Source organism: Mycteria americana, chromosome Z (genome assembly GCF_035582795.1).
Source record: "Mycteria americana isolate JAX WOST 10 ecotype Jacksonville Zoo and Gardens chromosome Z, USCA_MyAme_1.0, whole genome shotgun sequence".
In the NCBI taxonomy this organism is placed as follows: Eukaryota; Metazoa; Chordata; class Aves; order Ciconiiformes; family Ciconiidae; genus Mycteria; species Mycteria americana.
In genome coordinates, this window is record NC_134396.1 from 44,858,227 (window position 1) to 44,873,023 (window position 14,797).

Here is a 14,797-nt window from a genome sequence, read left to right on the forward strand (position 1 = left end):
AGAATGAATAACCCGCATGTGCCAACTATCTGTCTCTAGCTGTTTCTTGTAACGTAACAAAGGAGTCAGTCACACTTCTTTTTTTTTTTTAATTATAATAAAAATAAAGAAAAACAGAATAAAAGATTTAGACAAGTTTTAGACAGTAATAAGCTTCAGGATAAAATGTCCTGCTAGCACTATGAAGATGGTACAGAGAGATTAGCAAAGCATTGCCGTCTGGCTTGATGTTTGGAACTGGATTCAACACGAGTTGCTGCAGATACCCAGCACCACCTTGGGGAATATGGGACAACTATTAAGCTGCATACAGTACAAACCACTTTCTGATCTCACTATTGCTACCTTCAAATTGAAATTATTCTTTGTATCTTCTTTCCAAGGCATCACAGTAAGCACTGGGTCATTCCATACTTGCTTGAGAATTTTAGCAAATAGCAGTTAATAAGCCTGGAGGACAGAAAAACATTTTAATGAGATAATCTACTTGGAAGGGGAAGGAGAATCTGTAATATCGTAATTACACTTAAAGTGATGCTTTCATGATCCACTATAAAACTGAAAAATTAATAAATTAATTTTCCCTGTGATATAAAAAAGCATTGTTTTATTTGAATTTGGAATATAAGGAAGAAAAATGTCTTTGGTTACAAACAAGCTTTGTGTTTTCAAACCAGAGCATGTTTCCCTCATTTTCACTGTCTGCTTCAGGCGTGACAGAGATGGCTTATTAGGCTGCTATAGCTTAAGGGATGGAGGGTGGTATTTGTCCTGGCAGTATGCATTTGTAGTAAAGATGATGCCTCAATCACATCTGCCCATGAGAGAAACTTAAGAAGACAAAACCAAACCCTTATATTTGCATTTTTGTCTGTAAAACACCAGCTACTAAAATCTAAACAGCCAGGCATATCTGTTCCCAGACAAAACACAGCCCACAGAATCCAGTTTGGTCGCAAGCCATAGTCGACAAACAAGCACGACAGAGCTGCTATCTCTGCAACTATCAGCTCAGGACAGACTAAACAAGTTGAATACCTGGGAGCTGAGAGAGAAAACCTCTAGCCTGACCCATGCTTCCTACTGTTGCAGTAGTTTTAGGGGAAGAAAACCAAGAGGGAGGAATGAAAAGCTGTTTGATGAGAAAGATGAAAGTGACCGCCACTGTATCCCTCAACACCTTCCAGCAAGCTCAGTCACATACAGAGAAAAGAGCCAGATCTATAGCAATATGCAGAAATGTCACAGCCTGTTTTCTCATCCTTGCACATCTGCATCAGTCCCTCTGGAAATTGTGGTGACTGCAGTACCAGACTCCAAAGTCCCGGGCTCCTCAGCTCCAGCACTGCCCATGCTCAACCCAAGGCTTGCTGACACAAGCCCCAAACTCTGTCACACATGGACTTGTGATGTGGCCGCTGCCAGGCCACCACCACCACTCACCAGCACAAGTAGATGCATCCCACAGAAGAGGGCAGGGGCCTGTGCCAGGCTGCAGAGAGGGGAGGATCAGCCCTGCAACTCCGCTAACAAACCAAAGCTTGACTGCAGCCACTACAGTGCTACACAAAAACTGGTGCTTAACACAATCTTTTTGATACCAAAGGTAAAGAAATCGCTGGTGTAACAGGAATGAAGACTAGTTGCTCATTGTTTTGAACAGGCTTCCTTTTGAAAGGACTCTGTTGAAAGCTGAAGAAAATAGAAAAGAGAGAAAAAACAGAACATAAGCAAAGGCCAGTTAGTCAGACACCGGAAGGAAGGAATGAGCACTCTTTATCATCTTCCTTTTGTTAAAGAGAAGACTTTACACATTGTTTCAGTACCCCTTACCCAGGAAATCAACATGAAAAATATTAACATTTAAAAAACACACAGTGCTCATTAGCAGGAAATTACGTAACAATAAAAAATTACTTAAATCACCATTAAAATTTGCTGATTCTATCCAGGAAATTGTTAAGACATTCCCAAGCAGTTCCCAAAACTAGGATCAAATGCTACAGTCCTAAACTAATTAAACAGTACAAAATTCTCTTTCCCTTACACGAGTTACCAGTTTGGTACTCTGATCATCACAGGTTTGTTAGGAAAGTTAATGAACAAATCAAAACCTTGGTATTTCAGCAAGAGCAACTACCACCAGCAAAGGCATGCTTCACATCTGATGAATAACTTCTTAACAATAGGGAGCTCTGGCACATGAAGAGAAAAATGCAGAAAAGTCAAAACTCTAATTAAATTTAGTAAAACAGAATGGAATGTGCTATATGTTTAAGAACTTTCTTCAATTACTGTAGTCCTTTAAATACCAGCTCTTGACAGTACTGAATTGTTCAATATTTCAATTTCATTATGTGTTTTAGTGACATGTTTTGCTTCTGAAATCCAAGCACTCCAGGTGAACAAAATCTATGTGCAGAAGTTTGTTGTTGGGTTTGAAAGTGAATTCATTCATTAATATTTCAGAAATATTTTATACTGGAAAATAATGTCTAGTCACAGAAAACACAACTTGTTAGTGACAAAGTATTTTAGACATCATACATATCAGTGTTGCACATGTTCTTCGGTTATATTAAAAACAACATTCAACATTAAAGCTGTCTTCAGTTGAACTTACAAACTACACAACAGCCTTCTGCATCAAGTAAAAAATAATTTTTTGCATACTCTTGTTTTCTTAAGAGTCAGCATAGAAAAACTTCAGGACGTCTGCAAGCCACACATTACTTTATCCTATCGCACACATGAGAAGAAGCATGGAAACAAGAATTGCAAGGTAAAGGGTTTATACCTGCATGTAGAGTATACAGACCCTTGAGGGGAACACAGATGAGTAAAATCTCACTACTCAAGAAAGCATTCAGTTATATTTCTTTTCAAACAAAAAGACCTGTATAAGTTGTGTGTGTGTCTAATCATGGAAAAAGTCTAGACAGAATAGGTAGGAAGCTCAAGCCACTATTATAATATGAAGGATTAAAATGCTGCAGAAATTTAAAACATACATTGCTCAACAGTGCTTATTTACAAGGTTGTTATTCAAAAGTCATTGACTATTAAAATTAAGTTTATTTCACAAACCAATCCGTTTTTACAGGTCTTAATCCTATAAACACTGCTATTCTTGTCAACACACTGCCATATTAAGAACACACATTCTTTTATATCAAGACTAACTTTATACTGTTTTTTTCTGTTCAACTGTGATGAAGAGCATTGCTCATTTGATGACTTTGTTAGCTTCACCAAATTAAGTATGATGTATTTAATTAAAACATAGCCTTAATTCCTAAACCTAACACGTGGCTAAAAAAAGTTCCTAAGGAACAAACATGGTAATGCAGAGCCGTTATCTAGAAAAATCTTAACATTTTTTGAGGACGCAGCAAACAAATAATAGGACAATTAACATCTTTCATGCTGTTAAATTTAGCTAAGAATTATGTCATGTTCTTCAGCATCACATATTTCCCATGTTTCTGCAGCTTATGAAAACAAGAAGCCATGGGATTATAAGAAAGGCTCATTTAGTATGAGTTTTTAGTGAATATTTAGTATTTATAGAGACTTTGTTATCAAGAACATTAGTAACTAGAAGATCTCCAAATCGTGAGCATTATCAATTTCAATAATATCTTCAGGTTCCATCTTTGCTTCATGATGCCCCTCCTGTAGATCATCCAGGGAAGCCAGAGCCTCATTCGTATCGCTAGCAAAAGTCTCACGAGATGCATCATCATATTCTTGCAGGTTAAGCCCTTTAATGGCTTTTTTCATCTTCTTTCCTAGAACTTGTATTCTCCTCTTCTTAGCGGCTTTTTTGTTTTCATACTCCTTTTGGTTTTCCAGATAGAATATCTCCTTGAAAGAAAACAGAAAAAAGTTTGGCATATTCATTTTTCTAGTGTTTCCTAAAGAAAACATAAAGAAGTAAAAAATTTTTTTTTTTATTACAAATACTGTTGAATGATATTTAACTAAGATACACATTATTGATAGAAGTGTGAGGATAGACTGCACTTAAGGAAAATGCCCCATAAATAAAATGATTACATAATTTCTCAGCAATCTCAAAATATATGTAAATAAGTATCACTAAGTTTTCATTCCAAGTTTGCTGATGATACAAAACTGGGAGGAATGAATGGTAGACCAGAGGGTCATGCTGCCATACAGAGGGACCTGTAGAGAAAATGTAACCAAAGGTCTGTGACAACTTGAGACCTTTCCTCCACAATTGAAATTTGAGTCCAGGTCTCCTGATCTTTACTGTCAAACATTTGTGAACCTCATTAACATCTTCTCTACTGCAAAATATGACACAAGTTTCCTCCATATTTCAAGGGGGAGAAATACCATGTAGTAAATGCTGCCACACGCCTTTCTTTCCCTTCTTATTTTTTTAAAACACATAAATTGCATACAGAAAACATTAATGCTTTTTTTTCTCCCCAAAAGCTGTAAGTCCAGTGCTAAGGATATGCAAATCTGTGACAGCTGTATACATGACAACCTCCATGATGACAGTATTACACATACTTTTCCCACAGGTTTGTATGACAAATTACGTCTCATACCATCAATCAAGTTTGTAGAGTGAAAACTGCTATGTCACTAAACACTTGACAGTATCAGCAAGAGAAGAATCAGACTCACAACTACAAGGACATGGAAGCGGGCTAGAAAAGCAAATTTTTTTTTATTTTGTAATGGGGTAAAGTGATCAAATGTGCAACTTTTTGTGACCACTATAAGCTATGAAAGGTTGTTTTTTGCTTGTTGTTTTTTTTTAAAAAAAAACAAACATAAAACAGACAATCACAGTTTATGTTGATTTGTTTCTCAATTCCCAGAACAAGATGCTAGGATGGTTTACAGAGTGAATGGTAGCCACCTACAAGTAAATAAACGAGCCTTTCTTTAAACAAAACTTTACTAAAGTGGCAAATACCATGAAAAAACCCAAGTTGTTTTAACTGAATGAAGAAAATGCCATCTCAGTCTATTTCATACCCTAAAAGGAAAGACAATAATATTTACAAGCTGACAAAACTAATCTGGTGAGCACCACAGATGAGGCCAGTGAGCAATTCAGGCTAAGTTCAGACTAGTATCTGACTTAATGGGAAATACTGCCTGGTGCTACAGCTGGAGCTACACAGGACAAAAAAATATTCTATTAAGAGAACACCATTCAATCCATGCACAACGACACAGAGCTCCAAAGGGAGAAATACTACTACAGGTAATGTTGCTGTAAGGTATATACAAATTAAGGAAAAGCCAATGTTTATCTCTCCAGACTCTACAGTCTCATCATCCTCAACAGGTTTTTGTGACTGGCAGTATGTAAAAGGTGTTCCCTCTGCCTAGCGTGAATGGCAATTCATAATTTTTTTGGTGTTTTTTTTTTGCCTATATTTTGTATGTGAAAAGCTGGTTTCTTTGGAATATAGTGTTAAATTCGCTAGAAGTTGAGAAAGATTCAATCATAACATTTCTAGTAGAAAAAACCAAAATTTACTTTGGACAATCATTTGGAGTCTTGACAATTTTACCTTGATTTGTTCTTCTTTGATGCTAGGTGTGTTCTTCAGCAGGTTTAAATAAACGCCCCCTGGTGTTCTTCTCCTAGTGCCGTTCTTAATAGGGAAAGAGCAAATTAGTAATAGCAAGTGTTGATATAAAAATAAGTAATAGCAACTAAGACGTAAGTGTTGATATAAAAATAGCATCTAAGCCAATGCTTTGTATTGAGACAGAATAAAAAAAAATTAAGTTCTGCTGTGTTAGGTACCACATGAAAACAACCCTGCTATGTTTTATTTGTGATTGAACTAGTCATAAGAAGGTCAACAACCAGCTTGCTCCATTTGGACAGGTAAACTATGAGGTTACCAAAAACATGGTTTAGAAGATAATACCAAATTGTTCAACTACATACTAAATCTGATTTTGGTAGCGAAGAAACAAAACATGAGTAGTATTCTAACTACTTTCACAACTACCTACAATAGTGTATATACTAGGTTAAATATTCAGAACATTCCTAACACATAAGCCCAGTAAAATGTCAAAAATGAATTTCATAAAATTATGTAGATCTCTTTTTTTTTTTTTTAATTGTGCTCAGCAATTCTAGAACTTATCTGCATCTGCAGGATTTTCCATTTCTGCCTAAGGGAGATGAACACAATGTGTACTTTAAAGTTTCCCCCCTCAACATATTAGTTCCATGCTTCAACAGTTTTCATTGTAACAGCAGTGGTGCAATATGTCATACTGAAGTATAAATGGACTCAGCTTTGAAACCTCTGTAAATTATAAGCACTAGTTATCATATTATTATTCAATTACCATTCACAGTATTTAAAGTTGAACTGTTACTCCAGTGCTCTGATATTGTATTAAATGTGATACTTTTCTGCTAACTAAGAAAGCAATATACAATCCAAAAGTTCTAAGAACAGAGAAGGTCAATTTTTAAGTATGTTCTTGAAACAGCAGACACCACATACTTTCATCATCCTACCAGCACAAAATCTCAACTAAGAAAAACAGTATGATCTGCCTTTCAAATGGCATACTCTGATCTGCAGCCAAAGGAACCTGTGCTACCTGGAGCTGTGTCCTTTCATCTCCTTGGTAAATACTTGTTAACAAGTACTTTAATCCTTCAAGACAACAGACTGCTTCTAAGACAAGTTACTAGCTGGAAAGTTGTTGCTTTTTTTTTTTTCGGGGGGGGGGGGGGGTAGGTGGTGGGGGTGGGGGGGTGGTGATGGTGGTTTTTTCTTTGTGTTAGGGGGTGTCCCCCCCATTTTTTTTTCCTCCTCTCTACTTCTAATGAGGGAACTTAAAAGATGTAAATATAAACAAATGCCTAAAAGTACTTACTAGTTTCCTCCCACTTTTTTGTCTTCTGAACTTCTGCACTGGGGCTCATAATTTAATAAAAACAAAAGCATACCAAGAAATTGATAACCTAACTATTAAGTACAGGATTTTTACCATGATTTGTAACAGAAAACAGTACTCAGTTTTGCTCTACTGATACACAAGCCAATGGCTCTCTAACAAAGCTAACAGATTCCCTTCTGAAAGTTACTCTTCAAATGTGACTTTAGAAATGCTCACTACTGAGTATGTTGACCTCTGATGGCATGCTGATTAACCCAGTAGACAGGTCAGTGCTGTCAAACATCCACCTGACTTACTGAAGCAATGTGCCAGAGGATTCACCTACAAGCTTTTATTCAAGCTTCAGAATCCTTCACTCTAACTCTGCCAGGCAAAGATCTCAAGAGGAGGCAGAGTAACAGATACAATGCTATCACTGCAAATCAGATACTAAACTCAGTACAAAGAGTTGGGCAATCTCCAGGTTCATTCGTCTCATTGTTTACTCAAATCCTGCTGGAAGGTTACATTAGTATTTATTAAGCGACTTCCATGGTGAGAGAAGGCCATGAAACTCTGGGAGAACCCGTCCAACGTGAAAGCTGTGCAATAGTACTACGTAAATATTCTGCAACTAAAAAGTTGTGTGTCCCCCCTCCACAAACCCACAATATCACATTTTTCTTACCACTATGAACAGTCCACCATTTTGTTCCACTTCAGCTGTTTCCATAAGCAGTTCGATAGCTTTTCTTTTCCCGATTATTTTCACTACTCGGGCAATTAAATCTTTCTTTGGCTCACAAAGCCTGAGAGGAGGGAAAAAAAAAGGCACATTTATTGTCAGTATAATTTCTTGAGTAAAATTGACCATGGAACTTCCGTAATGAATAATTCATTCTGTGGGACATAAAACTGTGCTAAAATTATACATTTAAATGTGTCTATACATTTAAATGTGTTTCAATGACTTCTTTAATCAGATTTCAAAATACTGAGCTTCTGAGGGATAGTTTTTTCTAAAGCATGCATTTTCAAAATTTGTTTCAATGCAAATGCACTGAGACTATTTTTCTTCTATTGATATGTGAAAGATTAAACCAAATAAGAAAATGCAAAGACCTGTATAAATCTCTGAAATTAAAGTATAAAAGTCTGCTGTGCATTTAACAGTTAAACCTACAGCACCTTTTACAGTTAAATCAGCAATTAACTGGAGACAACAGTAAGTGTAAAAGTTCCCCTGTATCATGTGCCATTCAGACAAACCTACACAATAAAAAAAGAAATCAGTCTGTTGACTAATCTATGATAACTGATAAAATGCAAACAAGAAAAAAAATTGTAATATTACTAAGTTAAATGATATTCTTTTGTTAGCAACAATGTCCTCATACAGAAATTTGCATTGTCAGTCTGCATGAAGGGAGAGGGTTATACAGCATCAATTCACTGTGCTAAAGTATGTAGTCCCACTGGAAAACATGGTAAGCCCACAAATCAATACCACTTGTCCAGAACAAGAGTTCATACGCTGAATTCTCATTTTTTAAATGACAAGGCTTTTCATTAAGCACAGTCCCAAGCACTACAGCTCAGTGGCTTTACACTTTGGGGACCAACAGACCACCGTCATTACCAAAATTTCTTGAAGACCAACGCCTGGCTTAATTGCCTCAAGTGACATTACTAAACTGTAAAGCTGCATACATTACAATGACTGCATAACAGGTGTTTGACCACAGATGTGAACAACTATTTAGAACAACCAGACTAGCTTCAACTGCTTCAATTGTATGACTGAAGTTACCTGAAATTAAATGTTAAAACTCACATTTTAGTGACAATTGTCCTAATCATGAAAAGGATTACCCAACCTGCTTAACTTTACACTTTGTGTTTCATCTCACCAAGTTCAATGGATGATATGGCACCAGAAGGTAAATGGTTTCTTAAGTATTTATAGGATTGAGTTCTAAATTGTGAACTATTGGAAGAGATAGAAACGTTTCTCAAAGATGCAGAGAACTTTAAGATAACCAGGATTCCTTAGAGAGCTGGTTAAATAGACCTTCTGTTAGTAGCAGTGGCAGCTAAAACAGTCAAATCCCCACCTAGAGTTCATTCTGGCCCTGCACAATCCTCCTGTATGTGTGCTTTAACAAGCAGCTATGCACTGCAACAGGAACTGAATGAGGTAAAGGACAAAAAATGGCACAAGATGGTCAGAAAAACTCTTTGATTTCAGTTCACTGTGTGGGCGAGCACAACAAAAGGTTAGGAATTTCAGGCACAGCATGGCACAGCACAGATCAAACAACAGTGCTGTGACCTGTAGAACCACGATCCTACCGATGCAGTTCAGCACCATTACTACTATAAACAATTAGAAAAAGAGGCTTCTGCCCTATTTTGATGAAGATCAATATAACAAAGAAAAGTTCATTACAAGAGACATGCTCAAAGTTTTCAAATTCATAAATGAGAAGCTACTGAGGACTGATAACAGCACTAATAATTGTCTAATTGCTGTATTTCAGCATCTGGCAATACTAAGTATCACATGTAAGAAATCAACACTGATCAATAAACCCAGGTTTTATTTAAATGTTAAGGTAACCGTCAGTAAATAGGGAACAACAGTTACAAGATTTAACATCATTTTCTTCCCTTGAACCACTGAAAAAGGATTGTGGCAGTTTGAGTCCATCTAAGTAAGAATGACTGCAGTCATGTGCCCTCCCTCACACCATCAGTCCAGTGCTGCCAGCTCAAAGGAAATTGTGCAGCAAATTGGTTCGGGAAACAAATCTGTTTACAAACTAACTCTTCAAAAAGAGCAACAGGCTTTTGGACAGATAAGTTTTCTGACTTAGCTCAGTGTACGGTAGCTAAATAGCAGGATTGTGAAAAGAACTGGATGGTGGTAAGTGTGCATATACAGCTGGAACTTGGTAAGTCCAACACTAGCTTTCATAAATTAGCACAGAACTGCAGCTCAGTTTCACAACACAGAGGCAAGGCTTGATTTCAGTGCTGGTGTCTAACCTTTGCACAGCAAGGGCAGCAAAACATTTTCCTCAGACAAGTATGTACCATGTAAAGAATATGTGTATTTTAGAAGCTGTGCTCTCCAAAACACTACACACTCCGAGTCATCTACAGTTTCAAATATTTGTAACTTAGCCAGATTTTCATGGTGACCACAGCAGGTGTTCATTGGTGTCCAGCTCCAAACACGCATCTTTACTCATGGGGTATTTCCTAAAAAAGCCACTACTATCCACGTGATGAGAAACAGTATTTTTCCTTGCCATTGTTCTCAAATAACAAACCATTCTGGTAGATCTTTAAAAAAAAAAATAATTAGACAGTATTACTGCATGCTTCTACAAGATACCAGCCACACTGCTGCATTTTAATCCTAGGATTTTGGAAATACGCACAAGGCACTCAAGCGTTTTGTAATCTGGTATTATATCTTACATATCTAGCAGTAAGAAAGCTCCCCCCACCCCCCCTTCTTCTCCATCAAGAGTTTACCGATACTTAAGGAAGTGAAGATACACTGTTATTAAACTCACCGATAAGCAATTTCATCTGCCACTTTTTCCTCTGAATCTTCTTCTGTTATCTCATACCTTCCTTTATATTTCATTTCTTGTCTTTCACCCAGTCTATCTTTCACAGGCCGCTTCCGTTTGAGAAAGCCTTGCCCATTTTCTTCTTCTGCTGGCAATGTTTTCTTGTCATCATGCATGTATTCATCCAGTTCTTTATCTAAAGTCTCTGCCTCCTTTTGCTGAGCTTCCTTCATCAGCTTTTTAGCCAATAAATAATTGTAAGTCTCAGACTGCCTGCTTCTGTCAATACTACCATCCATGCCTAGAATCCCAAGTTCAGTAGCCACTGCATCCTGATTCTGCTCCTGGAGCACCACACCCCAAATGTTGTTGACCTTCTTGCCACCTAGAGCAGCTTGTTTTTGGTGGCTCTGGCTAAGCTGAAAAGGCTCAGATTTAGCAGGAGAAAAGTTGAAACATTTCTGTCGTTTTCGTTTCCACAGACAACTGTCATCATCAGATTCAGAAAAGCTTTCGTCACTTGAATCCACACTTTTGGTTGTCCGATAAGGAACGCTTGGTGCACATGATGAAATGCTGCTGTGGAACAGTCTGCCTGAATCATTGCCATCGTGGGATTTCTGAAATAAAAAAGCAAATGTTTGTTAATTTAATTACTCTTGTAAATTAAAAGAGCTATCAAGTCATGCCAAAGATTTGATTAGCTAGTAAACTTAATTCTGACTCATGTGACTGTTTGGGCAGTCCTCTGTGAGCATCTTTTGGACTACAGTTGACAGGAGCATCCTATGAAACTTCTGTATTTTGAATGCTTGTATATGAAAGACAGCATGGCTGCTACAGAAAACACATATCACGAGTCACTAAGCTACTTAACATAATCTTTGTTGAATGAAACTAAACTTATTACGAGACTGGAAAAGCTATTAAAATTCCCAAATTGGACGAAGACACAACATGCACAGCACTTCAAAGAAAGATTAAAAAAAACCCCAAACCACCATAGCAACTTAGCAGAAGTTTTTTTAACAGCACAGAAATTAATATTCTCTCTGGAGTCTGAAAGGGGTCAAGACTAGTGATCTGCAACCACAGTAGTGTTCCCAGACACTCAAGTGAGAAGAAAAAATGACCAAAAAACCCAAAACAAAACCCACAAGACTTAGATGCTGCTCAGACTTTGAGGAGCTAACAGTGTACTGTGATTCTGGTTCAATCAGGACAGCACATGACAAGCTGGGGACAGCAGTACCTTACTGAAGAACTGAGGTTTTCTTTCTTTAAACCAACAAGACACCACAGACTTACTATGGCTTCTTATTAATCCAGACAAAAACCCAAAAGGTTTCAACGTACTTTACAAAAAAGTCCTATTGCTATAAAAAATATTCAAGAAATACTGTTTCCCTGACAGATAAACTAAAATATGAAAGCCAAACTTGCTCAAATCTGCATTACCTACAAAAGCACCATAGGTAACATAACCCAGAATTCTTACTTCCAGTTGCTGGAGACTTTTGGCCACGCTGTCTGTGCTAATCTGTGGTAAGCATTTTCCTTACTTTATGATAGGAAATCAGTTTTTCCCTAACTGATTTCCTATCATAAAGTTATATGCTATCCCGTGATCTTTAAAAATAAGACCTCTTCTTTCAATTTCAGGTGAAATAAAAATTCTTTCTTTAACCTTACTGCTTTCACCAACATTATGGCACCATTTCTTCTTCCTCCTATTAGCAAACCTAAAACAGAAGTCTTCAACTTATCACGTTATGAAATACAAATCTTTAATTTCAAATGTATTCCATAACACAAAACACTAACAATTCCATAAATTATAAAAAATCCCACATCTGTAATAATTTATTTTGTGCTACACATCCCAGAACTATATTGCAAATAAATCAAAGTGACTAAAGAAAATAAACATCCTTACACAAACAGTGTCATACACTGATTTATCTTACTTTGAAATCTTTTCCTGCCCACACACCACCATAAACTCCTCATTATCTTCATAACACACTCTAACGTGAAAACCGTATGAGACACTTGGAAATAAGAAACATCTCTTCAGCAATTCACGGATGCAAAAGAGTTGCAAAGTCAAGGGAAAGCTGTAATCGCCACTCATTGCTTTCATATGTTTTTACAACGGCTTGTTTCTATTGTTCTTGAAGCGACCAACGCTACCGGCGAGCGCTCTCCTTTGCTCCCCGAACCCAGTGCCCAGCAACAACAAAAGCCTCCCGCGCCCCGCGACAGCATGCGGTTTTCCCAAATGAACGGGCACCGGAGGAACAAGCCGGTTCCGGGCCCAGGACAAGCAGCCACCCCTGGGGAAGGGCCCCCTAACCCAGCCCCCCGGGCGCTACCGGGGCCCCCCCTCCCGCAGGCGCCGAGCACCCGGTCGCCAGCGGGCCCCGTCCAGCGCCTCCCGCCCTCTGGAGCGGGGCATCACGGGCGGCGGCCGGGGCGGCAAGGCCCCTGCGGCCCTCTCGGTGCGATCTGCCGGCTAGGCCTTCCGGGGCCCGCCGCCAGGGGTGGCGCGGCTCCGGCTGGAGCCCTGGCCTCGCCGCCTGCCACCTCCCCTTCCTCACCTGCTGCGGCTCCCCGGGGGAGCCGGCGCCGGGCATGTCGGAGTCCGAGTCGGAGAGCTCGCCGTCCTCCACGTCGCCCTCCATCCTCCGCGCCTCCAGCGCCATCTCGCCGCGGCGACCGGCGGGGAGGAGGGGAGCGCGGCGCGCCGCGACTCCCTGTCACCAATAGGGAGAGCGGGCGGCTGTGACGAGCGGCGCGGTGCGTGTCGGGAACGCCGGCGAACGGGCGGGAAGGGGCGGGAGGCAGTGCGGCGGGCCCTGCCGCCATGTTGTTCGCGGCGGGGCGGCCGGTGCTCTGCGGCAGCGTTTCGTGCCGGCCTCCCGGCTCGTTGTCTTGTGTCGCCGCAGTTGTGGGAATGGCGGGTGCTGCACAAAGAAAGAAGTTTAGATGAAAATCCGCCTCGGTCGGCTTTACCGCGTGCCCGGGGCGGCTGGCAGGGCCATGGGCACAGGCTGCGGCGTGCGGCTCCTCGGCACGAGGGGCAACAACAACAACCACAACAACAAACTGTTGCATTAGCGAGTTACTAAGATGGCCCGTTTTGATTTTTACAGCAGATTCTTGGGGCAGTCTTAACAAATATTGGAATCACTTCTTATACCGTGTCACTCGACCCACCCCCCAGAAACCTGGAGAAACGTGTTTCCTGCTAGTCAGCAGGGACTAAGTGACCCCCCCCCCCAGGGTCCCTTTCAACCTAAATTACTGTGTAGTCCTATGTCTTAATTTAGGTATGGCTCAAGCCGTCATTTGTGCACTCTAAAGCTAAAATGTCACTCTCGGAGGGTGTATCTATGGGTCTAACACAGGGCACTGAATATTAGGTAATGGTTTGATTAAGGGATTGGTAATCTGAAATGGAGCTGTTTTTATTTATCGCAACAGTCCAGTGCAGTTCAAATCAGGCAGGCAAACTATTAAATCAGTGAAAGGAGTACTTCCCCCTCACCCCCCGAAAAAAAATAATAATCTCAGACTGGTTAGAATAAAGCACAAGATAAAAAAGCCCTGCCATAATTTCTAGGGCTGTTCAGAATCTGTGTTAAACAACTAAAGGAAGTCTGATCATGGAGTTTAAAGTCTCCTTGCTTTCTGTGAGTATTGACATATAAATGTGATGGTATTTGGTGCCACAAGAATAAAATAGTGGAGGTGTGAGTGAGAAAGTGGTGAATGAATATGCACAGCGTTGGATGGATGGACCATATGTCCAGTATCCTCAGCTGGTATAAACAGATGTAGATTAGGTAATTTCCTCTGAGGACAGGTTTGCAGCTGTATAAATTCAAATGCACTACACATTTTACAGTATTACATCTCTGCTCGCAGAGACAATGAAGTGTTATGCTCGCTTATATCAGGAAAAAAAAAATTGTTTGATTATCATTTCTTCATAAATTTTCATGGATACTGATTCTTCAATAAAGGGAGAGAAATCATGCTGCCACATTTTGTCTAGGAACCGATGTTTTTCCCAGTTGGTGTGCTACATAAATGAAAAGTGTTAAGAGATTGCTGGTAGGCATCCTTCAAACTGAACTTGAGAAGATGAGCATTTGCTTCAATGATAGGCTGTAATGGTCAATGGTCAACCAGTTAGAAGTTCAAAGGAGGTCCTTCTGGTTGTTTTAGCTCTGATCAATGCCAGCTACATCAATTTAGCTTATGTCTTCCTTCAGTAATTCATGTATTTCCTTTGGTACTTA

General features: G+C 39.4%; 1 protein-coding gene across 1 annotated transcript; it reads right to left on the bottom strand.

The window, feature by feature from the left end:
• Window positions 1-1,759: 1,759 nt before the first annotated feature.
• PHAX (phosphorylated adaptor for RNA export) lies at window positions 1,760-13,231 on the bottom strand. Its single transcript, XM_075526760.1, has 5 exons — window positions 13,091-13,231; window positions 10,491-11,110; window positions 7,595-7,715; window positions 5,565-5,648; window positions 1,760-3,867 (listed from the first exon to the last, which is right to left on the bottom strand). Exons 1-5 carry the CDS (start codon window positions 13,193-13,195, stop codon window positions 3,598-3,600), a joined length of 1,200 nt encoding a protein of 399 aa, XP_075382875.1. The 5' UTR covers window positions 13,196-13,231; the 3' UTR covers window positions 1,760-3,597.
• Window positions 13,232-14,797: the final 1,566 nt, after the last annotated feature.